General features: G+C 35.4%; 1 protein-coding gene across 1 annotated transcript in view; it reads left to right on the forward strand.

Moving 5' to 3' along the window:
* Nucleotides 1-26866, forward strand: part of NCAPG2 (non-SMC condensin II complex subunit G2) — a gene marked incomplete at both ends in the record, with an annotated part of 47979 nt that overhangs the window by 15319 nt on the left and 5794 nt on the right. Inside the window, 17 exons of the mRNA XM_081996524.1 lie at nt 163-249; nt 1999-2094; nt 6227-6352; nt 8007-8186; nt 9245-9397; nt 12756-12978; nt 14236-14348; nt 14823-14996; nt 16802-16872; nt 17159-17312; nt 17476-17649; nt 18153-18269; nt 18381-18524; nt 21112-21211; nt 21875-22059; nt 22821-22964; nt 24821-24924. Coding sequence (XP_081852650.1) covers nt 163-249; nt 1999-2094; nt 6227-6352; nt 8007-8186; nt 9245-9397; nt 12756-12978; nt 14236-14348; nt 14823-14996; nt 16802-16872; nt 17159-17312; nt 17476-17649; nt 18153-18269; nt 18381-18524; nt 21112-21211; nt 21875-22059; nt 22821-22964; nt 24821-24924 — 2345 coding nt within the window. The remainder of the gene's footprint in view (nt 1-162; nt 250-1998; nt 2095-6226; nt 6353-8006; nt 8187-9244; nt 9398-12755; nt 12979-14235; nt 14349-14822; nt 14997-16801; nt 16873-17158; nt 17313-17475; nt 17650-18152; nt 18270-18380; nt 18525-21111; nt 21212-21874; nt 22060-22820; nt 22965-24820; nt 24925-26866) is intronic.

Genomic DNA, 26866 nt, shown 5'->3' on the forward strand with positions numbered 1-26866 from the left:
TGATATGGGAAATTTTGGGCCAAGCAGAAGCCAAGTAAATATATCATCAAAGACTATTTTCAGTTGTTTGTTTTAGAGAAAAGATAAATTGCTGCACAGCCTACAGTACTTATTATTGTTTTATTGTGTGTGAACAGTAGCATGTATATGTTTTTACTGTAGATATTTGAATATAACTGCATTCAGGATTTCATGCATCATGGAATTCATCTTCCCAGAAGTTCTTCTGTTCATTCTAAAGTTAGAGAGGTAAGTTCCTGTAAAACGTGACATGAGCTAGTACCATCAAAATCAGATCAGTTACTATGAAGTGGAAAATCTCCATTTCATACTAAAATACTATACTATGTCTGGCTGGAATGGGATTACTTTTCTTCATAGCAGCCCGTATGGTGCCGTGTTTTGGATTTGGTGACTAAAACAGTGTTGTTAACACACTGGTGTTTTGGCTGTTGCTGAGCAGTACTTCCACAGTGTCAAGGCTTTCTCTTCCCTACTCTGTTTCCCTAGCAAGTAGGCTAGGGATCAGCCAGAAGTTGGGAGGAGGCACAGCCGAGACAGCTGACCTAAACTAACCAAAGGGATATTACATGCCATATGACATGCTCAGCAATAACAGCTGAGGGAAAGTGGATTTTGGGAAGGTAGACATTGCTTGGAGACTGGCTGGGCATTGGTCTACTTCTGGGGTTTTTTTTGTCCTTTCTTTCACTTATTGAACTGTCTGTATCTCAACCCATGAGTTTCCTTGCTTTTCCCCTTCCAGTTCGCTCCCCCACCCCAAGGGGAGTGGGTCTCAGAATAAATTTGAATGATGTATTCTTTTTCAGTATGCAAGAATTTGATTTAAAATGGTCCTTTAGAATCCAGAAGTTCCTGTAGCAATTAGGAGAGTAACCAACCACAGTCATTCACTTGAGCAAAGTTTGGGCTATTTTACTGAAAGACTGAGGAGGGGATGGGAAAGCGACACATACAACTCTCCCTTCTGAGTTCAATGTTCTGATTATAAAACCTATGTCCATTTTGCAAATACCTGATACTGTTCTAATGAAATCTATTACAAAACAGTACTGTTTTGCCATTAATCCTGGGTTAGATCCATCGTTCTCATGTATAAATAGGAGCTACATAGGCTCTTACATCGTGTCTTCAGTACATTTCAAAACCAGAAAAAAAGGATTCTTCCACTATAGTGTTGTTTCTGTAGGTGCTATTCAGAGGCTTCCCTGTCTAGCTGGAGTTGTGAATACCTAAAGTATTCAAAGTTGCCACTAGAGGGTCAACCTCTTTTCAAACTGTCTGGTGTTTTGGTTGGAGGAATTACTTCCTATCAAGTTACATGATGTCCTTTCTCATATTCTGCTCTGGTCTTCTGCTTTCCTTTTTTTTCCCCTGCATAATTCAGAAACAAAAAATAAAAGGAGCTTTAGCTAACAAAGCACAGTTCAGAGTCAAAAGGAATGCTGATACTTGCTTTTTATCAATGCATACAAAATGTATTTATGTTTGTAGATTTATATCTTGATAAACTCCAGTTACCAAATAATGTTCCTTTGTTCTTAATAGAGAAATGGGTTATTTATCTGTAGTTGACAATTACATGGTTTAAAAATATTTCAGACAGTTACTTTAAAAACAGTTTTCTACTGTAACAAAAAAAGAGTGGTTGCATTGAAAACGGACTCTCTAGCCATGATTTTATTTCTCAGTTGTAGATCTGTATATAGATTTATTGAATCTATAAAGTTATAAAATGTGATATTTATGAGAGCTATTTATTTTTCATGATTTTGAGATTTTTTTAAATAAAATATAGTTTATATGTTTAGTTTATGTTAGTTTATATATGTTTAGTTTTATCATTTTCCATAGTATGGAAAACTCTTTGGTCTATTATATGAATGATGAAATGAGACAACTCCTGCACAATTCTTGAATGTAGAAAGTACTGTTAAAAATGGTTTTTGGGATTGTGTGTTTTTTTGTTTTTCTCAGATGCTGAGTTATTTTCATAAACAAAGTAAAGTTCGTCAAGGAGTTGAAGAAATGCTCTATAGGTTGTATCAACCTATCCTTTGGAGAGCACTGAAGGTAATTATCCTTTTCAGAATATAGGATTACCTTTCTCCAACTACTAAGTTTTGGGTCCGTACCACATGTTGTATTTTCAATAATTGCTTTTAAAATAAAGTGGCTATCGAAAAAAAATAGTGTGTTTAGCATTTCAGCTGTAGCTGAGTAACTTTGCAATTTGTAATTAGACATAGTTAGCACAAAGTTATTCTAATTTGTTAATATAATTTACATCTATAATTCAGTTTTATTTACAGGTACATGGACTGCTTTCCAGGATTGCAGTATATAGGGGCACTAACACTACGTTTGGTCTTCTCATCTTCTTATCAATTTGGGAATTTTGTGTAAACTTGCATTCCGTTTTCCAAGTTCTTTATCATGTTCTTTTCAAGTTCTGTATCTTCCATATCTGGAATGATCAGTGCTTTATTAATCAAAGCCAGAAGTGTTCAGATAATGATTTAGTCTCACCTTCTGATTAATTAGCAGCCTTGGAATACAGCTCAATTAATTTTGAATATTTTAGAAAATCTTTTATTCTAGCATGATTGTATGTACAGACATTCATGCTATGGATGTGCTTTTAATCAAGCACTCAGAATGAAATTTCTGACTTCTGGTACTTTTAAGGAAAGTGTGTATGTCTTCCTGTGGATTGCATGCGTAGACCAAAGGGTACCTATGGCAGTTTACCTGCTCAGTTACACTCTATGATTAAGATGATCAAGCTTCTTTCTTTGTGAAGAGCTTTTATTTTGTCTGAGGTTCTGAAAGTCCTTCAGTGAGAGCATACACATACCATTTGGTACAGACAAATTAAGTGCTGTTTATCATTTCCTGGAGTTTCATTTACTGATTGGTCATATAGCATCTTCTCTAGACATGAGAGAGAAGTTGAAAGTATTTAAAAACAACTTGAGAAGTTGTTTAAAATGGATTTTATGAGTTACAGGAAGGAGTTGAGAGCTCTTTGGTTTCGATAGAACCCTATGGTAGAAGTGGGAAGATGGACAGACTCATCTCTAGACCAGTATCTCGTTTGGTCTTACATTAAGGATTGGAACCCACCCCTTCAGAATTAATATAAGCAAGAATCCTTCTGGATGAAACATAAATGTTCTCAGTGCAAGAGAATAATAGGTACAAAGCATGGCTTGCTTTAATTTCTACATTCCTGTGTCTTAAAAGAATATGGTTTTTAACTGATTTTTGATAGCATAGCAAAATTCCCAACTAGTGTCTCAGAAACAATTTCAGAGTGGTTAGCAAAACATGGTATTCCATTCTTAAGGGAGTTGCTATCTGTAAATGGAAGCTGGTAGTTCACTTTCAAAGCCCAGGACTTAACTTAAATATAAGATTAGAGTACTTCAGAAGAACATTCTGTCAAGACTTATTAAATCTGCATAGATTTGTTTGGAGAAACATAACAGATGTGTCTGGAGGAAAAAAGGTTAATTCTTGATTTGCAGCAAGTCAGTGGGAGAAATTCCTGGTTCCAGAAGTGGTTCAGATATTTAACAGCTGCTACTCATAATTTTCATATCACTAATGGTTCCATTGCTAGAACAAATCTGAATTTTAGGAAATTTTTTGTTTTGTTTTGGCTGATTGGGTTTTTTTTCCTGGTTTTTGGTTTTGTTTCTATCTTGACAGCTTCTACATATGTACTTAAGCGCTTTAAGCTTAGACATTAACAGGCATATCAAATAGGTCATGGAGAATTTTTTTTAATACAGCAAAATAGTCCAACTGTTGTGAACATAGATTTCAGCACAGTAAAGGGAGGATTGTAAAAAATTGAATGCAGCAATTATATGAATCATGTAATGATTCAGCGCAAAGACAGATTCTGAATTCCAAATGGTTAAGTACCATATTTGTGATTGGTGAAAGGAAGTATGTGACTGAATGTCAAAATTTGGAAATTTCTTTTTGGATAGGCCACTGTCTTGCTCTGTGACTTTTGTATAGTTACTTTTCCATATAGAACTGCTGAAGTACCTGGCATTTTTAAGATAACTGTTTCTGTGACTCAGAATCAGCAGTAGTTTAAGATACAGAACTAAGAAGGGAAGCTTATAATTGTCCTGACTGGTATGGATTCTGCTTCAAAGCTTGAAATATCAGTTTGATTTTAGATAACCAGTTTGATGATCTATTTTAGCCAGTGTACAAAGCCCTAATTTAATACAGTGAAGAACAAATCTTGTTCTAGAGCACTGGTTACAAAGCAGAAAGGGAACTCATAGAAGGACCTCTTTTACCTCTCCTTTCAAAAGGAAAAATACTTCAGTTGTAAGAATACAAAGGATTGCAGAACTGTTCGTGTTGAAAGTACTTGATTTCATCTCTGAAATCATTAAACTGAGAATGCATATTTATAATGCATAGTTCTCTGTTTCTTCTCAAATTGCTTGTTTTGCAAATACTTGGATCGCACAAACTTCCTTTGTGGCTTTTACCTACACATGTTTTATAAGCCTTTATGCAACTTTAAGATTTTATAATATAAACCCTTATGTAACTTCCTCATCTTTTTTCATATCTTTATTATGAAAAGTAAGTCTCATGCAAACAGCAGAGACAGTTGTGCAGTGATTGGTTATTAGTATAAGAAGCTATATTTATTTTTTATTGTGAGATAAGTAGTGATTAAGCTATTTCTTATCAAGCTCAAAAAGTCAAGAACCACTCCTCCAGGAATTCAAGCTGTTGAAGGAAGTGATTCCTTTAAAGTAGTGTGGTTGGTTTTTTTATCATCCTACACTTTTAAACTAACTAAAACTGAGGAAAACCATTTTTTTAAATAATTGGAAGTGAATTTCAGGACCTATAAGACCAGGTAAAACTTAAAAGAAAGCTCTGAAAATTAACCGAACAACAACAAAAAATTATTGTTTAAAAAGGTTCTGAAAGTTCCTCAGAATAGCACAAGCATAAAGGTAAAGAAACATTGGTTATTTAAATAACTATAGGCTCCTCTTGCATGGAAAAGTCAGTGTGAAGCAAAATAGGTTATGAATTTAAAGTCCTCGATTCTATCTCTGTGAAAAAAATTTACTCTATTATGAGCTTGAATATGCAAATACATTTGGGATAAATTCCAATTAATGAAAGGCAGGAATTTAAACTGTGGGTACTCAGTTCAGAATTAAAGTGTAGCTTAATGGAATTCAGTGTAATGCACTTGGAAAGTTTATGAAAATTAACTTTCTGTAATGGCTATGGTAGACAAGGTCTAGGTTATTGCACAAAAACATACTTGAATTAATTTTCATATGAAATATTAGTGCAGAAAAACTATTTCACCCTGAATTCACATATTAGCTTGTTATGCATTAATTCTTCGATATAGACAAGCTCAAAGGATTTTTTACAGCTTTATAGGATTCAATTAAGAATTATAGCATGTTCACTTTTAGACTGTTTGTATTATCCATGAAAAATAAAGCAAAACACAAGTCCCTAACTAAAGAATGTATACATGGGCTTTATTTGCCTTTGTAGAATTAAATTTAGGATTACTATTAATTTTGTTGGCTCAAAGCATTTGAAATTTTTTGGTTCTACCCAGAAATGTGACCCATCATATGAGGGTTGGTACAGAAGGGAAATACAAAATGAATTGTAAATGAAGTAACTGTTGCTCATTTCTTCTGTGTTTTTCTGGTTTTATTTGCCATTAGTTCATTTAGTTCTAAATATTACATGGTTATCCTCATTTTTCTTTTCCCTGCCTTTGATCTGAATGTCTCCAATGACAAGGGAAGAAGAAAATTGGATGATTAGAATAGTCAGAAGGTTCCCTGAACTGTCTCTTATCTTGCTGTTAAAATTAAACCTACTTTGCTTGTTTTATTAGACTGTATATATACAGGTTCATACATTTGTTTGTTTTAACTTGGAGCGAAAATCTGAACAAAATTCTTCCTTACAAGAGAAGTGAGCACAGGCTTTTATCATTGTCTTTGATAAATAAAATGTAGTCTCATGGTTAGATTTCAGGTTTCTTCCTGAGATACCATGGTTTCATCTTTTCTTCGTTTTGTTACCTGGTCTCTCTTTCTATCCTTTTAAGAGTCCACAGGGCCAACTATTTTTCACTGACTGAGTGTCAAAATATTTTTTTCCTTCATTGAAATAGGCCAGAAACTCAGAAGTTCGATCAAACGCAGCATTTTTATTTGTTGATGCTTTTCCTGTTCGTGACCCCAGTTTTAACACTGAAGAGATGGACAATGAAATTCAGAAACAGTTTGAAGAACTTTTTGTAAGTTTTAATGAAACTGAAATCTTAAAAATGAAACTTTCATCAAAACTAACTCAAAAATAAGCTGTTGATACAATTAAAGTTTGTGAAGTATTCATAGGGAAATATAGGCATCTGATGCAGAAAATACAAAAATAAACTAACATTTTAAATTTCTGTAGTATGTTGACAACAGATGACATGTTCTGAAAATGAACTATTTGGGGTGGTTGTTCTTCATTAATCTGTGAATGAAAGATGCTTTTGAAAGACTAAATGCATGAGTAATGGATAGTAATCCTTACTTAACCTAGGACTGGTGAACAGAGCTTTACATTTAATATGTAAGCATTGAATGGAAGTTTAGTACTGTATTACTAAATGCTTCTGAAATGAAGTATAATGGAGATAACAACCCAAAAAACTCTTTACCAGCCTAGATGGCTGTGAACAGGCATAGTATTTTCATTAAGATGATGCTTGGGAAATCCTGAGTATAGTCTTTAAAAACGTAAACATCAGATAACGGAATTAATTTCAGAGGTTTTTATATTGTTGCATAGGAACAGTGCCTAGTGTAAACTTATATGTAAATAGAAGTCTAAATATTCTTAATTAAGTAACAGATGCAAGACTTAATTTTTTTAAAAACTTTCAAAAGTCTAGTTAAAAAAAATTGGTCAATATTTGTCTTAATTTTGCTTCTGATTTAAATTTCCTAGTTTGCTTCATAATAAAATGCCTTGAGGGAATATTAATGTTACATTTTTTTCATAGTATGACAATTTGCATAATGATTAAAAGGTAGAATCATAGAATAGTTTGGGTTGGAAGGGACCTTTTACGGTCATCTAGTCCAACCCTCCTGCAATAAGCAGGGACATCTCCAACTAGATCAGGTTGCTCAGAGCCCCGTGCAACCTGACCTGGAATGTTTCCAGGGATGGGGCATCTACCACCTCTCTGGGCAACCTGTGACAGGGTTTCTCCACCCTCATTGTAAAAAATTTCTTCCTTAGATCTAGTTTAAATCTACCTTCTTTTAGTTTAAAGCCATTACCCCTTGTCCTACCGCGACAGGCCCTGCTAAAAAGCCTGTCCCCATCTTTCTTATAAGCCCCCTTAAGTACTGGAAGGCTGCAAGAAGGTCTCCCTGGAGCCTTTTCTTCTCCAGGCTGAACAACTCAAACTCTCTCAGCCTGTCCTCAGAGCAGAGGTGTTCCATCCCCCTGATCATGTTGGTGGCCCTCCTCTGGAGCCACTCCAACAGGTCCATGTCTTTCCCGTGCTGAGGGCTCCAGAACTGGATGCAGTACTGCAAGTGGGGTCTCAGTAGAGTAGAGAGGCAGAATCTCCTCCCTCGACCTGCTGGCCACGCTGCTTTTGATGCAGCCCAGGATATGGTTGGCCTTCTGGGCTCCGAGCACACATTTTTTTGCTGGCTCATGTCCAGCTTTTCATCCCCCAGGACCCCCAAGTCCTTCTCGGCAGGGCTGTTCTCCATCCCTTCATGCCCCAGCCTGCATTGATGCCAGGGTTTGCCCTGACCCAGGTGCAGGACCCTTGTTGAACCTCATGAGGTAATGGAATACTATTTGTTTATGATAGGATGCCAAACAGCAGTAGAGTCACAGTAATGCATATACTCACATTATTATTCTTCTGTTTGCTTTAGAGTCTCTTAGAAGATCCTCATCCAGTTGTCCGCTCTACAGGGATACTTGGGGTTACTCAGATAACATCCAAATACTGGGAGATGATTCCTCCAACAATTCTTGCTGATCTTTTAAAAAAACTAACTGGAGAGCTGGCGTATGATGTATCATCTGCTGATGTTCGATGCTCTGTTTTTAAAGTAAATCTTTTTTCCTAGATTTGAAATAATGATTGTCATTTTTACATTTTACTTGATACACAGTTTTCTACTATGGAACATTTGAAGTCAAGGAAATTACTTATTCTGCAAAATTACTTTTACAATAAAATTCCTCATAGATGCAAGTTTTGCACATGTTTTATAAAAGCCATACATTTGTAATGAACAAATGCCTTTTAAAATAGTGACCGTTTGGCTTTGTGACTCTCAGCCGCTTTGCATTTCTAGTGTTATATACATCGTTTGGAACAGATAATTTAGTTATTTTAGCTGTTAGAAGTTATGCTTAGGCTTGAAAATGTATGCAGGCATGTTCCAATATGTTTCTATGTCGCTGGTTTTAACCCATCCTAGACATCCACAATTATGTTATGATTCTGTACCCCACTTTGTATTTCTGAGGTTTGGATGAATATAATTACATACTGTTTCTCTGGGAATGTCAACCTCCCATGCATTGTTCAGTATGTTAGGATTAGTTCATATATGTCTTTCTGTCATCTGGTAAATAACCAATAGCTTGCACAGAAAAATAACTCCCTTAGCAGTATTTTCACTTAAAAATTTTGTTTATGTGTCAATTCAGCCTTAATTTGGAGTTGTCTTCATTTTAAACCTCACTTGCTGCACTACAGCTGCATGAGGGTCTATACTGGATAAGAAGAAAGGTCTGTTTTAAAAATAACTTGGGAAAAAACCACATATTTTTCATGTGAAATCAGCAGAGCTTAGGGAGCTGATATTGTTATCACAAAAAGTACCTGACAGTGTGCCCTCAGGTAGAAGGCAAGGCTGTGGCCTCAGTGTAGCTCTGAAGCTGCTTCATCTGAAATGAGTTCAGTGTTCACTGGAAATTTGAAATAACCATATCAATTTTAACTCAAGAATATTACAGGAAAAATACACACGCACAGCGTCTGTCCCTGCTTAATTTAACCTTAGAAGTGTCATGCTCCAATTCAACAATTTTTAGCAACATCTTTTTGCATATCTACTCTTTAAATTGTCTATTTTACCATAATCTTTTTTTCTTGCAGTGCCTACCTATAATTTTGGACAACAAACTAAGTCATCCATTACTGGAACAGCTCCTGCCAGCAGTCAAACACAGTCTTCATGACAATTCAGAGAAAGTGCGAGTGGCTTTTATTGATATGTTGCTGAAAATTAAGGCTACCAAGGCTGCTAAGGTAAGATAAGTGACACTTGATAAGTAGCAAGACGAGATAAAATCAAGGCATTTATTTAAAAAAAGAAATACCTTTTGAGACTACTACATTATTCTAAAAAGGAGAAAAAAAAAATTCTTAATGTAGTAATATTCTTAATTTCAGGTTTTTCCCTCTTCATATATTTAAGCATATAACTGAGTATATTTCTAAGACGTGAATTCTGTTGCTGTAAGTCACTTCTGTCCATTTTAAAGGTTTTCATCCAACTGTAGGTAGTAGTAGAGAAGTACTTCTTTCCAATGATTTTGTGAATTCTACTGAAATTACGGTGTCTATGAAAAGTCTTTAAAAATAAATAAATAGTAACTAGTCCTGGTGAGCTTCCAGCTTTTTCATAGCTATTCTTCACAGAAAAAGTAACTACATGAAATAGGACTGTGTCTGAATGTTACTTATGGCAGAGATTTATAGACGTGCTGGAAAGTTTGCCTTTTAGTTGAGCCAGGTACACTCTTCTCCTTTTGCTCTGCCCCACATTTTTGGCTAGTTTGGGACAATTAGTAAGTCCAGTGACCTCCCTGGGCTTGCCTGCCATTTTTTGGTGGCTGCTGGCACCACAAGCCCTCAGCAGACCTTTTTCTCAGCATGTTTCTGGCTTCCCTGCCCTCTCCTGGCCATGCCAGGGCAGAGCAGTCGGTACCACCACACTTCCAGCTGGCTAGCTCAAGTTAGGAATGCTTAATGCCTTTGCTGAATTGCTTTCTTACTTTTATTTACCTATTTTTACAATTTCTATTTGTCTTTTGTGGATATGTCTTTCGGGATTTTGGTATCTTTTTATAGTGATTTTGAAAAAACTTTGTGTTCTGCTGGGGACTCTTATTTAGGGTGATACTGTGCAGCCTTAGGCATTATAGTGTCCTTCAGCTCTTTCTCTACTCTTTGCTGTTAATGGTTTCCTAATTTCAATTTTGTATCTTATTTTAATCATGGTTTTGTCTCTTGCTAAGCCCAGTTATTAGGACATGCTTATCTTGTGCTAGGCACATGCCTAACTATGACTTCATATGGTGTATTTCTATTGTTCAGGAAATAATTTTAATGCTTCGTTTGTCAGATTTTTGAGGTTCAAGCATGAGAATTACCTACTTGCCAAATGTGTGCATTCCAGCTTTGATGACAGGACATCAAAGACATTATATAGAGATTAGACCACCTCAGTACCTTCCAAATTCCCCAAAATATGCTTGGAAGACAAGATAAATGGGAGACAGTTTCAGAACTGAGGCCTTTTGGCTTTTTTGCACACATGTTCAGGATAAGGATTACAATAATGCAACAGCAAGTTTGGTACTTCCATAATACACACCTCAATACATTGATTAGGCAAGTCCACAGAGAAAGCAAAATGGAGAAAAACACTGCAAGGACAAGGTGTTATCATTCAGACTGTCAGCACGAAAAGTTTCCAGCGGTGTCCTTGTACTGTTTGCAGATCTCCTGAGATTAACAAAGTAGAGCTGTACATTTACTTAGACAATTGGTTCTAGTTGTTAAGAATATTGGAAATAATTGGAGGAGGCCATTCAGAGTTATAAATAAGTAGTAGTACTCTGAAAAATAACTTTTTTCCTGAAGTTTCTGCTTCAGCAGGTTCTAAAGCCAGACTTTAGCAAGTAAATCTGAGGTAGAATGGCAGAAGTGTCACTGTGACACTGGACCTTACACTGGTGGTGCCCATGTGTTAGGAGATGTATCACTCGGTTCACAGAATCAGCAGAAAATATAGATCCACGGAACTGCTGTTCTGAAAGATTTCTTGAACTCTGAAATCTTAATCATGATTTCTATCATATTCTTGTGTTTTTATTTATTATTTTAAAAATACTCTCCAAGCATATTCCCCTAATACTTTGATTATGTGCAATTTTTATAATATTATGTATTTTTTAATACTAATTTCTACATCACTGTAATCTCACAGGCACTCAGCACTTCTTGTGCTGAGTTTTAACTCTTCATAAGATCTGATACACAAATATGATTTAAAGGACTGGCACCTACAGTCATGATTTGATCCATTAATACCAGTTGTCTGTATAGTAAAATACAACCAAGCTTTTTTTAACTTGTATTCAATATCAACTATGCTTTAAATATTTTTTTAATATTCTTACTTTCTGTACAAAGTCTTTTAAAAACAAAGTATTCATGCTGCTGTTAAATGTACAAAAAATTCTTGTTTGAAAGTTTTTTGTCATTCAGTATGAAAGTTCAAGCAAACAGTGTTTTTGGCTTTCCTGAATTATTCTGAATTTGCTGCTGTTAAAGGCAGAGGAAAGAGATAATTCTCAACTTCAGGGGGGTTTTTTAGGTATTTGTTCATTCTTTAGACAATAATGGATATCTTCCAACCACTTTGTGCTTTATTTTTATGTAGTAAAAGACTCAGGTCTTCTAAGGGAAGGATGAGGTTTACCTAAAAGAAAAAAAACCCAAAAACTAGTAACTGTTAGATGTTTTGTCGGTAACTTCCTATTTAATTAAAAACTGCAATATATATCTCTGGTAAGTCCTGGGATTACTTTAATGCTTAGTCCAAGGACCTTCTTTTTATGATAATTCTATTAGGGATGCCCATAGTTTGAAATCACAGGAGAACTAGCTTCTGCAAATATTTCTACTCAAGAATAAAATAATATTTTTCAACGCCAAGAAACCCGATTTTGGGGGCGTTTGTTGTTTGTGCACAGCATAATTAATTCAAGGTCTTCTCACAAAAATTACAAACGTGAGTAGTATTACTGCTGGCATAACAAGAATTTTATTCTTTCTGAATTTCATAGCCTTCGATTACTGTGTTACAAATAAGCTAGAGCTCTGCTAACAATGGGATGCACTTACGGTTTATGATGATTTTGGAAAGGATCTTGTTCTATACAGGTTTTTAGGGTGTATACCATACTTGTAGGTGATTTGGTCTTACTTTGTCCTATGATGAGAATATGAAATGGGACACATAATGACAAATAATTGTATTTTGTGGTGATAGCCTTGTAAACTAAATAATGCAGTTCCAGAGGTATGGGGAAGAATTAACATTGTGGGTATATTGAGCTGGAATTGCTTGAACTAGAATTTTACCAGTCTATCAGAGATAGCGGTGGGTGAGAACAGTAAAGTAGCATTGTTGCAGCAATATGTGACCTCAAGTAAATGCTGGTATTTTGGTAAAAATTAAAAATGCTGATGCTTTTCTGGTAAATGCTATTTATGTTTGTTGAAACTTTTGATGTGGACAACACTTAATAAAGGTGATTGGTTTTTCCTCTATGTTTTTTTAACTCCTTTAATATGTTTTTCTTGCTTTTAAAAGTTCTGGAAAATATGTCCCATGGAGCATCTTCTGACTCGTCTTGAAGTTGATTCACGGCCTGTGTCACGACGCATAGTGAATCTCTTATTCAACTCTTTCTTTCCCATTAACCAACCTGAGGATGTGTGGTGTGAGCGCTGTGTTACTCTAATCCAGATGAATTCAGCAGCGGCTAGAAAGTTCTATCAATATGCTTATGAATATACTGCCCCCACCAACATAGGTAAAGTACAAAACCTTATGAGTCTTTGGAAATACTAGTATCACACCATGTAATTGCTTTTTACAATTTTTCCCTGACATTGGTACGTTGTTGCTAGATCTTTTGGTTTTAGTATAAGACTGGTTTGTAGTTTTTGAAATGCTTGACACCAGCAATGAACCCTGCTGTCAACAGTCATAAGCTTTTCAACAATGAAGAGACCAAAGCTTTTCGTTTCTGCTCTTAGGTGCTGTACTATACTCTCTAGCCGGTGTTGTTATATGGTCTCTTTTTCCTTCTTTCGCCTCACGTGTATCTTAAAACTACCTAAGTTGATATTTATTTATCATGCAGAAATAGTGGAATAAAATACTCGGGTGTCTCAAGTGATTTGAGATCTTTATGTGGAAGAGTCTATACAGGATGAAAAATATTTATGTCTGATAATCTGATTATCTGGGATTTGTGGATCAGTAGTATTTTTCAAGTTGTTCAAAGAAAATCTAAAAAGCACTCGTTCCTGTTAAAAGCTTCAGAAATTTTCAGGGAAAAAGCTATGTACTGCACACAGTATAGCTGCTTTTTATAAAAGTGCTACTGAACCAAGTAAAATGGGGAAAATTTTGTTTCAGAGGAGTTCTAATACTATAAAAACGAAGCAGTCAGTATGGAGTGGCTCGGGTGAAATGCCCAAGCCATTTCCCCTTGACTGATCATACTACCTTGGAAAGGTAGTTTTGAAATGACATGTGCTAGTGTATTTCAGCTAGTAATACTTTCACCAGAGTGGACGTAACCCTTTCACTTTTATCTAGAGATGGACTCCTCATTAAGGAGTGCAGTGGTTAGGCTACTACATCTTTTATAAATAATTGGAATTGGCACTGGAGGGGATGTATTATTGAACATAGGTCATTAAATTAATAGCGATGCCAGATGAATGTAGGAGTTGTGGGAGCTTCCTCTGATGCTGATTTGATAAGGTGGTAGATGGTTGGTTTTTTTAGTAGACAATTTATTTTAACAATAAAATTATAGAACATGGTAATAATGTTGCCATTTCTTCTTCATACTTGAGGATATAAAACGTTTTCACATTTTTTTCAATTTCCTTTTACCAGGAAGTTTTATCTTTTTTTCTAGTTATTTTTGATTCTGTTGCCTGCTTCTCAGACTGCCTTTCCAGCACTATAATTAGAAGCATTTACTAGCAACATTCCTAACAAACACGATGTCTAATTTAAATGTCTACTTTATTCTTATTGTATTTAAATGTAGCTAAATTGATGCTTACTATTCGGCGCTGCTTGAATGCCTGCATCCAGAAAGGAATGAAAGAGAGTCTTCATGATAGTGATGATGATGATGAAAGTGAAAAGGAGAATACAAGTGTAAGAAAGTCCATTTTATCGTTCTGGTAACTTTTTTCCTGTGATCTTAATTTGAGACATGGCAGTTAATGATACAACAAATATAAAGGAAAGCACTTGGGCATCTGTGGAATTAGAAGGGGAGAACTGCCATCATGGTGTTTTCATGCCCTGCAATAACAGAAATTTGGTGAAGTAGCTAGAATAAGATAGAAAAAATACGAAGTCTATTTTAAATGAATACTTCCCTAGTTCCAGTACTAATTATAAATTGGCTTGATTCTGCAATTAAATTCTTAAACAAAATTAATGTTGCGAGATGACTCAGGTTATACAGAGAGAGTAAGAATAAATTGTGGAGTTAATGCTCTACAAAATCACAATGCCTTTGTGAAAGGAATAGAAGGATTTTCAATGTTTTTTGAAAGCTTATTTTAACCTGAATTTATATTTGAGAATAGAAAAGGTAATATCATCTAAGTGTTTGTATTTCAGGTGTTGAATAATGTGTTGTCAATAAATGATGTGGCCAGCATGGCAAGTTTACTGGAGATTACCGTAATTCTCTGGAGAAGTATTCACAAAGCACTAGATAACAATGAAGATGCCAAAGATTATGCGATCAGAAAATTTGCTTCTGTACTTCCTGAGTATTTTAAAGTATTTAAGGTAAAGAAAGCCTAGATTTTCTTGTAAATGCTTAAGATTTTTTCCGGTGCTTTCATGTGTTATGTCTTTTATCTGTTTTCATGGCATTATGTATTTTTTTTTCATTGTTGCTATAAACCATAAACAGTAGCGTTTCTTGGAACTCCACAAATGAGTAGAAGCTATTCTTCAGTTGCGATATCTGACTGATGAACCATTATCTAAACAGTCAACACAGAAATACTTATGCCATAAATTGCTCTCCTTGTAATGTTTTTATAGGATTCCTTTCTTTTGAATGTTTTGGGAACTTTTGGAAATCAGTAACTAAAAGTATGCCATTACAGAATAAATACTCAGTGTAGATGAGAGTCCACATGTTTTTCTGCCCGCTCCCCGCCCCAAACCTTTCCACCACCACCACTTCTTACTATGATCCAGCTGCTGGAACAGACAGCTGAAGCAGCTGAATCTCCTTTTTCACTTTCTTGTTTTTGGTTTCTGCTAATTTCATTCTACTTTCTAATGCTCTTTTGATGCCCTTATTTATTGTTTCAGTTTGATATAAGCGATTAATTAAAGCCAGTCCTTTTTATATTTTCAGTCTCCTTGATCTGTTTTATTGTTCCAGTGTTGCTATTCAGGATGCTATCTTTTGATAGTGGCTAATAGTGTCTGCTGCACCCTGTAGTGTGTTTGGAAGGATTTACCTACTGGATGACTTTTTTGTTTATGGCTTTTATGCTGAAGTATACAGAGTTCTGCTGGCTGTTACACCTAACAACATTCAAGTTTACTTTAGATAATTGGGCATGGAAAGCAATGCCTTGCTACATAATATCCTGCAGCACAAGATATGCCAAATGCTCTCTCTACCATGGAAGCGTTTGGAAGTTGTCAAAGACATTCCAAATTTTTTTTGGTAGAGGATGTAACATCCCTCCTGAAAGGTTCTGGTGGGCAGACAAGATACCCAGCTTTAGCAAGCAACCTCTTTGACTTCGATATTCTTACAGTGAGTAAGCAGCTTGGATCTAAAAAGACCTGTCATCAGAGGCTTTTTTAAAAGGCTACAGATTGAAGCAGCATGTCTCTTTCCAGAAAAGCCACAAATATATTTTTAAATGTTCTTTTAAAAGTCATCTTTAAAATGTTTTAACTCTTTGAATATCTAAGTAGGTAATAATTTCATTTGATTATATTCATGAAGCTTGGACATACAGATATGCTATTTTTGAAGAGTCTTTGGCATAGATTGGAGATTGGTTTCTGTATAATCCAAGTGGGATGATGTCATTGTCTAGACCTTGTATTGATATATGATGTTTTGTAATGACTTGTAGTGCATTTTATATTACTATTGTTATATAAGCACCCTTTGGAGTCTTTTTTTATAAATTCCTGGTGTGAATGAATTTTCATTTAAGGCGTTAGTTATTTGAGAGTTACACTTAGATGATGTCATGATTGTGCAATTAAATATTAGCCTCTTTCTAAAAAGAAAAAGTGTAAGCTAGAGCTGTTATTTCTTTTGCAATGGTGATTAAACTAATGGGGCCATAATTATTCATGGTAGTTTGTCTGCCAGTTTGTCAGAAAGCTGAATGATAATTGATCTCTGAGAATAAGAATTAAGTTTCAGATTGCAAGCCACATGTTGTTATGAGCTTTTTTCAGCTCCATTTCTAGTGAAAAAAGGGAAATCCTTAATTTGAGATTACTTAATCATACTTTTCCAGAACTGTCTTTAGTTTTGTGTTCATGTGTTATGTGTTTTGTGTTCATTGTGTACATGTACAATTTGTAATGTACTTTTTTAATCCTAGGATGAGCGTTGTGTGACTCCATTGGTTATTCTGGCATCCTTTATGCCCCCTGCTTCTATTCCTACATTCAGGTACTATTTTTAAATCCAAACTATGAATGACGAGAAATCTCTTGTTGACTCTATTTCTTCATTTTTTACAACTTGACCTATTAAGTGTCAATTTGGATAAATTAATCCAATAAACAAATTCGATGAGTTAGTAAAATCTGTGATTTTGAAATATTGAAATATGCCTTTGAGCCATTAGTGAATCTTTTTTGGTATTATACTGGTTGATATTTTTTTAATTCTGTCTGCACCTATAGTTGTAAAGCTAATATATCTCTTTTTGTTGTTGTTGTTGTTTTATTTTAAGCTGTGGTGTGATCTCCAGACTACGAAATATTGACAGTGGAGCTGACCAAAGCAAATATTCTACCCTGATAGACTGCATGTGTCGCTGGGGTCAAGTGGGACATGTTATGGAATTAGCCTGGGATTGGTTGTCTGACACACTAACCCCAAGAAAGGTGTGCATATGCATACGTCAAAGAATTAGGAATTGCTAGATTACATAAAGGCTTTTGTTGTTGTTGTTAATAGAAAAAGACTCTTTAATGCCATATTATTCTGCTTTGGAATTAGTTGTAAGTTGCTAACAGTATTGTACTGGTTTTATGCTTTCTTATCTAGAGCATTAAAACATCTGAACGACGAGTACGTATCCATGTAACACATGAATCGAAGCCAGAATTAGCAATTGATTACATTGAATATTTATTGATTCATCCTGTTAATCGTGGTTGCCTGCTCTCTGTTCCTGAAAAGAAACTGAAGAAGCTTTTGAAAACTCTCAGTGCTGCAAAGGTAGCATTCTCCTTACGATAAACAGTGCTTATGAAAGAGTGCTTAACATCATATATTGTCTGAGTCAAATTAAAGGCCTGCAAGAATAAATAAATAGGATTCATGATCCCTTCTCTTCCTCTATAAAAAGGTTTTCCTTTTGATTTGTACTTCAAACAAATATTCTAAGCTAGAAATACATTAGTTCAGAATTGTTCATACATGGCAGATTTTAACGAGCTTGTCATTTTTAGGTGTCTCAAAAGTTTTGTGACCCAGTATTGAGCATTTTTAAGGAACCTGACTTGTGAAATGTAGGTGTAAGGAATAGATGAAGATCAGTTATGTCATTGCAAAGTGAAAGTAATTGAAAGTATGCCTGTTGTTTTTTTGTTTGGGGTTTTGGAGTGGGTCTTTGGTGGTGGTGTTTTGGTTTTTTTTAAACCCTTTTTTTAAAGCTGTTGAGAAAAGAAACATTTGAAAGGATTTTCTGGAAAATATAAATGTTAATCTTGATATTTCAGGAGGTTCTTGGCTCAATGCTGAAAGCAACTGATGCAGGTTCTGGCATCTGCAATCAAGCAACTGGCCTAAGAGCCTTCAGCCTCTTTTGCAGGTTGAGTATTCATCTTCAGAACAAGGTATGGTCATACCTTTTCAGTATAAGCTGGAGCTACAGCTGACAGTATAAGGAAATTCCAAAGGAATTGGAAGGACAATAGGTAAACTTCTTCTAATTCTTTTTTTTCCAGTTTTCTGAAGAAGGAAAAGATTACCTGTCACTTCTGAAGGAGACAGGTGCTTGGATAGAAAGTCAAGTTGTACCTTTTATACTAGCAAGTGATCAAGAGGATGGCATTTCTAAACACAGTAATGTTTCTGAATTAATTATCCAGGTTAGAAGTCTCTTATAACATAAATTAAACTACTGCCAATCTGAAAAGCTGTATATATAGCAATTGTGTACTGACAAACATAGTGCACTGGAGTTTTTGCAGCCCAGCAAGTGAATGAACTAGTGAAACACAGTCCTGATTGTTCTGAGGTTACAGGTTTGTGCTTTTGCTATTCCTTTGATTGCTTAAAATCTCACACTTTTTAAATTGCTTTGAGTTTAGTTATAACCTTTGTATTTTATAAATATAAAAAATATAAATATAATTGCGCACACCCTAGCAATTAAATCAAGTAGTTGGAGTCAACAATACCTTGTTCTTATCTAGACTTTTGTCACCTAACAGTGCATAATATATATTCTTGTATCTGTTGAAGTGTGGATGGAACATGTTTTATGCTTCACACTTATGAAAATGCCCACTCAAGAAATTTCTAGCACAGGCAGTATAACCTGAGTGTCCCAAATTTTAGGTTTCTAACAAGTAATTCTTGTCCTCAGTCTCTCACCCCTCATATTAAATAATGGTAATGGTTATGCTATTTTATAAAAAGTGCATTAACATAAAGTTAAGAGTGTCACTGAATCTTAGTTCTGAAAAGGAGAAAAAAATTAGTTGCTGAAATCAAGGGTATGCTAGCACGTAATAGCCTCTTCTTCTATAGCATAGAAGGTCCTGGAAATGACATTAGAATCACTGCGGCTGCATACATTGTGTTGAATAGCACAACAGAGGATGACTTAGAGGACCAGGAAGGTGGTGTAATTATGAGAGAGGATTTAGATCTAATCATGTTTGCATGCTTGCTTCCTTCCTTCCTTTCTTTCCTTCCTGCTTTCTCAAGAGAAATAGGTAAAATTATACCCTGAGGACTTCAGTATGCTTCATTCTAGTGCTGAGTTCCATAGCACATCTCTTTGGAACTCAGCAGAGAGGGAGGGAGTGTGAGTTACCTGGGAATTTATTAATGAGGAGGTTAGTCTTGTACGAAATCCTGCTGCTGCAGCCAAATGGCTTTTTTCAAAAAGGTATAAAGAGATACTCAAACAAGTGTTGTAGTTGTTCATAGTACAGGTTTCTTGTGTGTTTTATATGCTATTGTCTTCTCTCTGAATGAAAAATTTGGTATGCATGTCATAACTCTATTGTGGCTATTTTTCAGAAGTTTGGAGGCACAGAACTCAACCTTATAGAAAGACAAGACAGAAAATAGGGAATCTTTACCAGCATTACCAGAATGTTTGTGATCAATTTCCTAGGTTTGAGTACAAAATTAAAATGAAACTTTATTGATAAGCAATAAGATAGGCAGTTGTCACCTGTAAACCCATCTGACGCATTACTTGACTAGCCAATAATGAAACACAATGATCTATACTAGTAGATCTTAAAGTCCATTTGCATCATTATTTCCAGAGAAGAAAATGAGGTGTTAGACTGATGTGACTTGTCTGGAAGTCAAGAAGAGAATCCACACCTCTTGCATCTCCTGTAATAAGCCACATGCTTGTTAAGAGACTCCTATTTGCTTCTCACGTTGTATACTGTTTTTTATTGGAATGAGATATTGATTGTGCTTTTTAATTGTTCGGAGAGTAGATTTGGTAACTGCTGGCATTAAAAGTAGCCATAGTTTATCTCAAAATATCCACATAATATACAGTAATTACCAGTAGCTTCTTTAGTTTTCTTGTATATGAGAGGGGACTGGGATGTCTCTTCTTTTTCCACTTACATTTCTCCATCACTTTCCCACCACATATCCCATTCTTTTCCATTTCACCCTTCCTTCTCTGCTTGGTCTGTTACTCAATTTTGCACTTGCTGTTATGGGCAGGGATTCATTGAGGGGCTGTTGTCTTTAGGCCACTGATTTGCTGATGGGGGCTGGTAGGCCCTCTGACACAAACCCCCGTGTCATCACTGACAGTGTCCCTTACCCCTTATCATTTGCCCTTCGCAGAAAGCAATTGATTATATAATTGGGGGGGCGGGGCTAGCTGGTTTTGAGTTGTCTTCTGTTACATTCCCATGACATACCACTTAACCCAAGGTGGATTTTAGCATTGAGCTATGGGTACTTTCAGATTTTGGTCAAGGGAAAAATTTGGACTAACTTTAGTCGCAGTCAGTGTCCTTCAACAACCCAGCTCATGTATACAGGTTAAAAATTCTCTACTCTGCCTATACATTAGTATTATAATCTGTTTAGTATGTAACATGTGTAACTCTAGGGAAAAGCTCTTTTGGTATGCTTTTTTTAATTTTGCTATTCAAGGTAGAGATGTCATATTTTGCCTTGGTAACCATTAGGTATCAATGCCTCTGATCTGAGCCTGAATAAAAAAGGTAGAAGATTTACTGCCTTTTGAGAAACTGTTTACTGAAGGAAAGGGCAATGGAAGCATTTGGAGAATTGTTTAGAACTCCTGCTTTTCAAAGGTTGCGAACTGAGTAACTCCAGGTAGATGCACCAGCTTTCAATGCAACTTGGCTAAGATTTTGTGGTTTTATTATTTTTAGGTTTTACTGAACAGTTACTTTATATAAATTTTGTTTCTCATATACTTTTGCATCTCTCTTCTAGGCCTACCTGACAGTATGTAAAGATGTCATAATGGTTGGCCTTGGAAATCTCACGTTTCAAGTACACCTTTTAGATATGGCTCTTTCAGTTATACAAACAGGTACAATATTTTGTACTAACATCAACATCTTCATATATACTTAGCTGACTTTTCTTATATTAGCAGAACTGTTGCTTTTAGCATTTTGGAATCTGTGTCTCCAAAAATGGTGCTTACTGCTTATGCTAGCTACTACTACGGTCAAAAGTCATGGAAGCTTTTCAGAAAACTGAAAATGAGCAGAGAACTAACCCGAAACTGCTGATAACTAATGTTTCTTTCTTTGTCTTAGATTCCAGTTATTACTATATAATTCATGGGTTTTTATATATATATAAAGTGATGTGTATATATATCGAGAGAGAGATATATCTCTCTATACATCTGTATGCCTTACGAGGCAACATTGTAGCACTGTTTAAATTTGGCTCCCATTTGGAAAGTTATGTGTACAGTACAGACAGAATTAGAACTCAATTCCTGAAGAAATCTACAAGTTTAATCCCTATACTTCAAGGATTTGGAAGGAACACTGGATTTATACTTAAAATATTGATTGAACTGTATGAAAATTTCAGCTGAGGATGCTCAGAAACTAAATATATCATCTACACTTGTAAACTATAGGTACTTAATGGTAGATAACTGAGTTTCATTCTAAGCTTGTACCTGAAGAACATCTCATTACAATTTCTATATCATGGTATTTATCTCTTTCTCTAGAGAGAGGTGGCTTTTGTGCTCCAGTGTTACTGTATGCTCTGAAAGAAATTATTGAAGCTTCTTTGACTCAGAATACTGAGACAGATGAAATGGCAAATCTTTTCCATGCTGTACAGACAGTCTTCCAGAAAGTTTTAGAATGTGTGGCACGTAGACTCAAGAAACAGCAGGAAGAAGGCATTCAGGTATCACATTACACTTGAAATTGCTACCTAGTGTGTAGATGAATCCATATTTTTAATGTAAATGTGTTAGACACGTTGAGGTTATTATTTGAGTCAACATCTGATCAAATTTTCAGTTAAGTTTTCTAAATTTCCTCATTACCAATGTGTTTTTTTATCCATTGTTGATCTCATCATGACAGAAAAACTAGTAAATTGGAGAACAATGCGTTCTGTTACCGATGATCCTCAACTACCCTAGTACTTACAGGTTATTAAACTTAACTGCAATTAAATGAACTTTCTCAATCCAGAGCAAAGAATTCAATTATATATATTATGATATTGGGAGGAAGGAGAAATTGTTGTTATTTTATTAATTTCTTGCAGCCTGAATTATATCAACTTCAAATTATGTATGATGACCTGAAGTTCTTCAAAACCTTCTATCTTCACAGAACAGTTATCTTCTTGTATTTTATAGCAGAGGCTAGGCAGTAGTGAGAGGGGTGGATCACTGGAAAATTTGGTGGTCTGCTTTTCAGAACTTCTGAAAAAGATTTCAGTTCTCTTTTGATACAAGCATTGTTTTGTTTAGTTCTCTCCAGTTTATGAGTAGACTTCCCAAACATGTCGCTGATCCTCTCTGTGATCCCAGGTGACTAGAATACCGCAATAGCTTTCAAGGTGTGATCTGCCCTTTTTCACAGAGAAGCTTGCTGAAATGTGTCAATTTTACTCAAGCAACCTGAAAAAAAAGATCTGTTTTTCTTTGGTTTTAGTTGATTCACTCTATTCAAATGCCTCTTGGAGAATTCATACATGCAGTCCAGTGCTGGCATTCACCTTGCCCAGCAGTTCACCAAGGTGTACTCTCTACTATCCTGGCTGCCATAGTAGCAGAGATAAACTATGTGCTACAGAAGGTAAAGTTAATGCTGACTTTTTTTTTTTTATTACACCTGCTGCCTTTTAAATGTTTTGTTGGAACAATAGAGCTATGTTCAGAAAATGTAGCCTTTGTACTGCAGATCAAGATTTTCTGTGTGTTGGCATGGCACAAACAGGAAATTTTATTTGCCATAATTTCACATTACGGTGCATCTCTCAGGTTTAGGGATACAGCTGTGTAAGAACAGAGTTATCGTGATACCTGGTTCACTGTCTGCCTCTGATAGAAAAATTTAGAAATTAGGCAGTGGTGGAGATTAACGACATGGTTTTTGATATGTTCTCTGTATGTGTATTTGTACTGGGACTGTCTGGGAAGGAGTTAACTTTCTTCACAGTGGTCCCTGTAGTGCTGTGGTTTAAGTTCGTGGCTAAAACACAGTTGAGGCCATGCCACTTAGTTTTGGCTGCTGCTGAACAGTGGTCGAAGAGTGTCAATTCTGACTTCCCTTCACCCCCTGCCCCAAAAAAAGTAAGCAGGCTGCAGATGGGCAAGATGTTGAGAGGGAACGCAGCCGAGACCATTGACCCAAACTGATCAAAGGCATATTCCATACCATACGGTGTTGTGCTCAGCTATAAAAGCTCAGGGAAAGGAGGAGGAAGAGAGGTTGTTCTAAACCCACCTCACTTCGGCTCACCCAGCATTAGGGAACTTAAGAAGTGAACCACTGATCTCAGAAAGATTCCAGTTCCCTACTCTTGGAACTTGTCCCATAAGGTTCTGTAATCCTGTTCCAAAGCAGGCTGATGTCTTGCATGGCACTGATCACTTATGCATTCTCTGCTTCAATACAGCTCCATTTCTCATACCACATTTGTTTTTTGGTTCCTCTGTTTTTGTCTAGAGGACTTCCAAATATCTGATCTGAATTTCTTTGGAAAGTGAAGAAAGAAGCTCTAATACTGAAAAGAATATATAGACAGAGGTTATTGTATGTGCTACACATTCCCAATGCATGTTCCTAATGTATTGTAGTGTTAGGAACAAATATGGCTATAGTAAGACTGGAAGCTTTGAGAACTGACAAGGAAGAGCAGAGGTTCTTTAGAAGGGGCTGTACTCTTACCATTGTTGCTACATAAGTCGAGCAATAAGTGGTTGCCAGAAAGTACCAAATACTACAGAGCTGCTTCTAAGATTCTGCGTTACAGAAGGAACTGAAATAATACCAGAGATTTACCTGCCAATATTAATATATCAGCTGAGGGGCTGTGGGATGAGAGCATGCTCTTTACAGGTGCTACAGAGTAACAGGTTATGGTCTTGAATGATACTGCAGATTCATATTCATAGATTACCAATGTTCATTGCAGTAAGTCATCTGAGCTGGGGTTTTCCGTGTCCCCAGGTACTGTACTAGTAAATCAAAATTCCGTTCTATCTAAATACTTGCCATACTATTCAGAACTTGATACGAAAAAGAGCTGACACAGGGAATCAGGAAATCACTGTCGCCTAAGTTACTTTTAGAAATGATGCACACTTAATCTTGGAGACACAAAGGATACTCATTTGTGTTTAGTAGGCTGTGCCTTTCTAAATAGTGGCCAACAATGTAGTTAAATGAAACTTTTATTCAGAACTACTGTGGAGATTATTTACCTTCATACAAATACTGTTTATTTGTTTTAGTTTTAGCCTTTCTAATTTGTTTATTTGGACACAACACAATTGGATTAAGCCTATTCAAAGAATACACATGAATGTTTCTTCTAATTATTTATGGATAGGTCTTAGTGTAGTTATTGAAATACAGATTTACTTTGATGTTTACTGCATACATATATTTCTTGATCTGCAACAGTTATTGACTTTCTTCTTTTTTAGGTTTCCAGTGAAAAAGACTTAACTATACCAAAGACTATTTCAGACCTTCCTCCTCTTTCAAGCAGTTTAATGACTATAATTATGAAGTCAGTTAATGTTGTCAGGTAAATGTTTCTACATTAATTTGTCCAAGGTTGTTACTACTGTATAACAGCTTATATATTGTCAATAAAGTTTTAATTTCTAAATTTAAATAAATTTCTAGGAACTAGATGGTTACTACTTCATAATCCCTTTTATCTTGGTACACTACTTGTAGGTATTGATTGGGGCGGTTGGTTCAATTTTTTAACTGCTTCTAAGAGTGCTTCTTATTTACAAAACTGTTCCTCTAAATCAGTTCTTTAATCATACATCTTGGCTTGCTTCTTTCATAAGATACTTATAAACATTAGCCCCATCATTAGAGAGGCATTTAGATGAAATAAAATATTTACCAGAAATAGCATTAATCCTTTAATTGAATGCCTGCAATGAGGTGACAAATGTATTACAGCTGTATTAAAATCACAAAATTCAAAATAGTTTTGAAGTATCTGAGTCCTAAAAGCCCCAAAAGTAGCGTTACGCCATTTATTTTTTTAAGGCTTAAACGGGGGTTTTTTTATTTGCTTTATTTATTGGGTACCCTGGATATCTTCTAGAGTTATTACAAGTGAATTTCATTATCTTCCTTTGCTTAGTTTGTTCATATTAAATTTCTATTTACGTGACTATACACACCAGAGTTATTTTGAATGATCAATGGACTAATATGTATAAAATTACAGTGTACCTTCATGGAACTAAAGAGTGTGCTTACTGACCTAAACAGTCATAACAATAAAGTCAAAACTCTGATCAGAATACTATCAATTAGCCATTTAAGAGCAATATGAACTGGAATCGATACTGGGTCAGATTAGTACACAATGATATAATAAAACTTACGCGATGCATGAGCAACTTCGTAACACTTATTTCAGAACTTAAAGAAGTTTCATCTTTCTCAGGTCTTTGAAGCAATATTTGAGCTTCTACAAACCTTATTTAGTGAATCGCTAGTGGAGGTTGGTTCTTTTCTTAACTGCATACTTCATTTTCATATTTTAGCACAATAAAAGCCTGAAGGACAATTAAAGTCAGAACTGGGTATTTATGGTGTTCAATTTTGGTGACATATAGTAATATTACCAAAGGTATTTTTGAAATATTTTAGGGAAAGTTATTGTAACATCTACTGCTCAGTTTCCCCTTTAGTTCTTCACAGAGCATTTAGTTTTGTGCTCTGAGGAATATGAGGATTACAGATCTTGTCCATCTCCTGCTTTATCCCTCATGTTCTTTTATTTTTCCTCTGTTTTTGAGAATTGCTTCTGAGTTAAGTTTGTTATTTTTACCATAAACACTATAATGACCAATTAGTGGTTTCATTCTGTAGTATTGCCTTATTCCGTATTGCAGTTTAGTTTGATTGCTATAGACCTCTTTCTTGGCTCCCCTCTTTCATTTTTCTTAATATATGCCCCAAAACACCTCTAAAGTTTGCTGGTAATACTATCATTCCTTGCTAAAAGTGAGTCTCTTCAGATACATACAGAGTTAGTATTTATCTCAGACTTTACAATGAACAGTTGTTTAGATTCTGTTAGTCCGTCCATACTTTCAATATCTAAAATGTAGTTTGGAAGTGTTTGGGGTCTATATTTAGTTACAAGAGTTCTTCACTGTTTTGTGATTGGGAACCCATATACTTTAATTTTTGAGAGATATGTATTTTAGACTAAAGGGTTAATTAAACTCCAGTTGCTAATCAGGCTACAAGTAGTAACAGTTTTAAGGGTATGAGTAGTTACTTGCAATCCATTGGAGTCATATAATGTATTTTTTTTGAACTTCAGTAGGCACTGAAGTTAGAAATTTCTGTACAAATTACATGAGTTAAATTCCAGTAGAACCAGTAGTTTCTTCACAAATTGACTTTCCCAAAATAGTCCATGAGCTCTTAATTTCTCTTAGCAGCTACTTATTCTGTGTACAAACTTTTTCATTTTCTTTCCAAGCAAT

Source organism: Phaethon aethereus, assembly GCF_964289735.1.
Source record: "Phaethon aethereus genome assembly, chromosome: 2".
Taxonomy (NCBI): Eukaryota; Metazoa; Chordata; class Aves; order Phaethontiformes; family Phaethontidae; genus Phaethon; species Phaethon aethereus.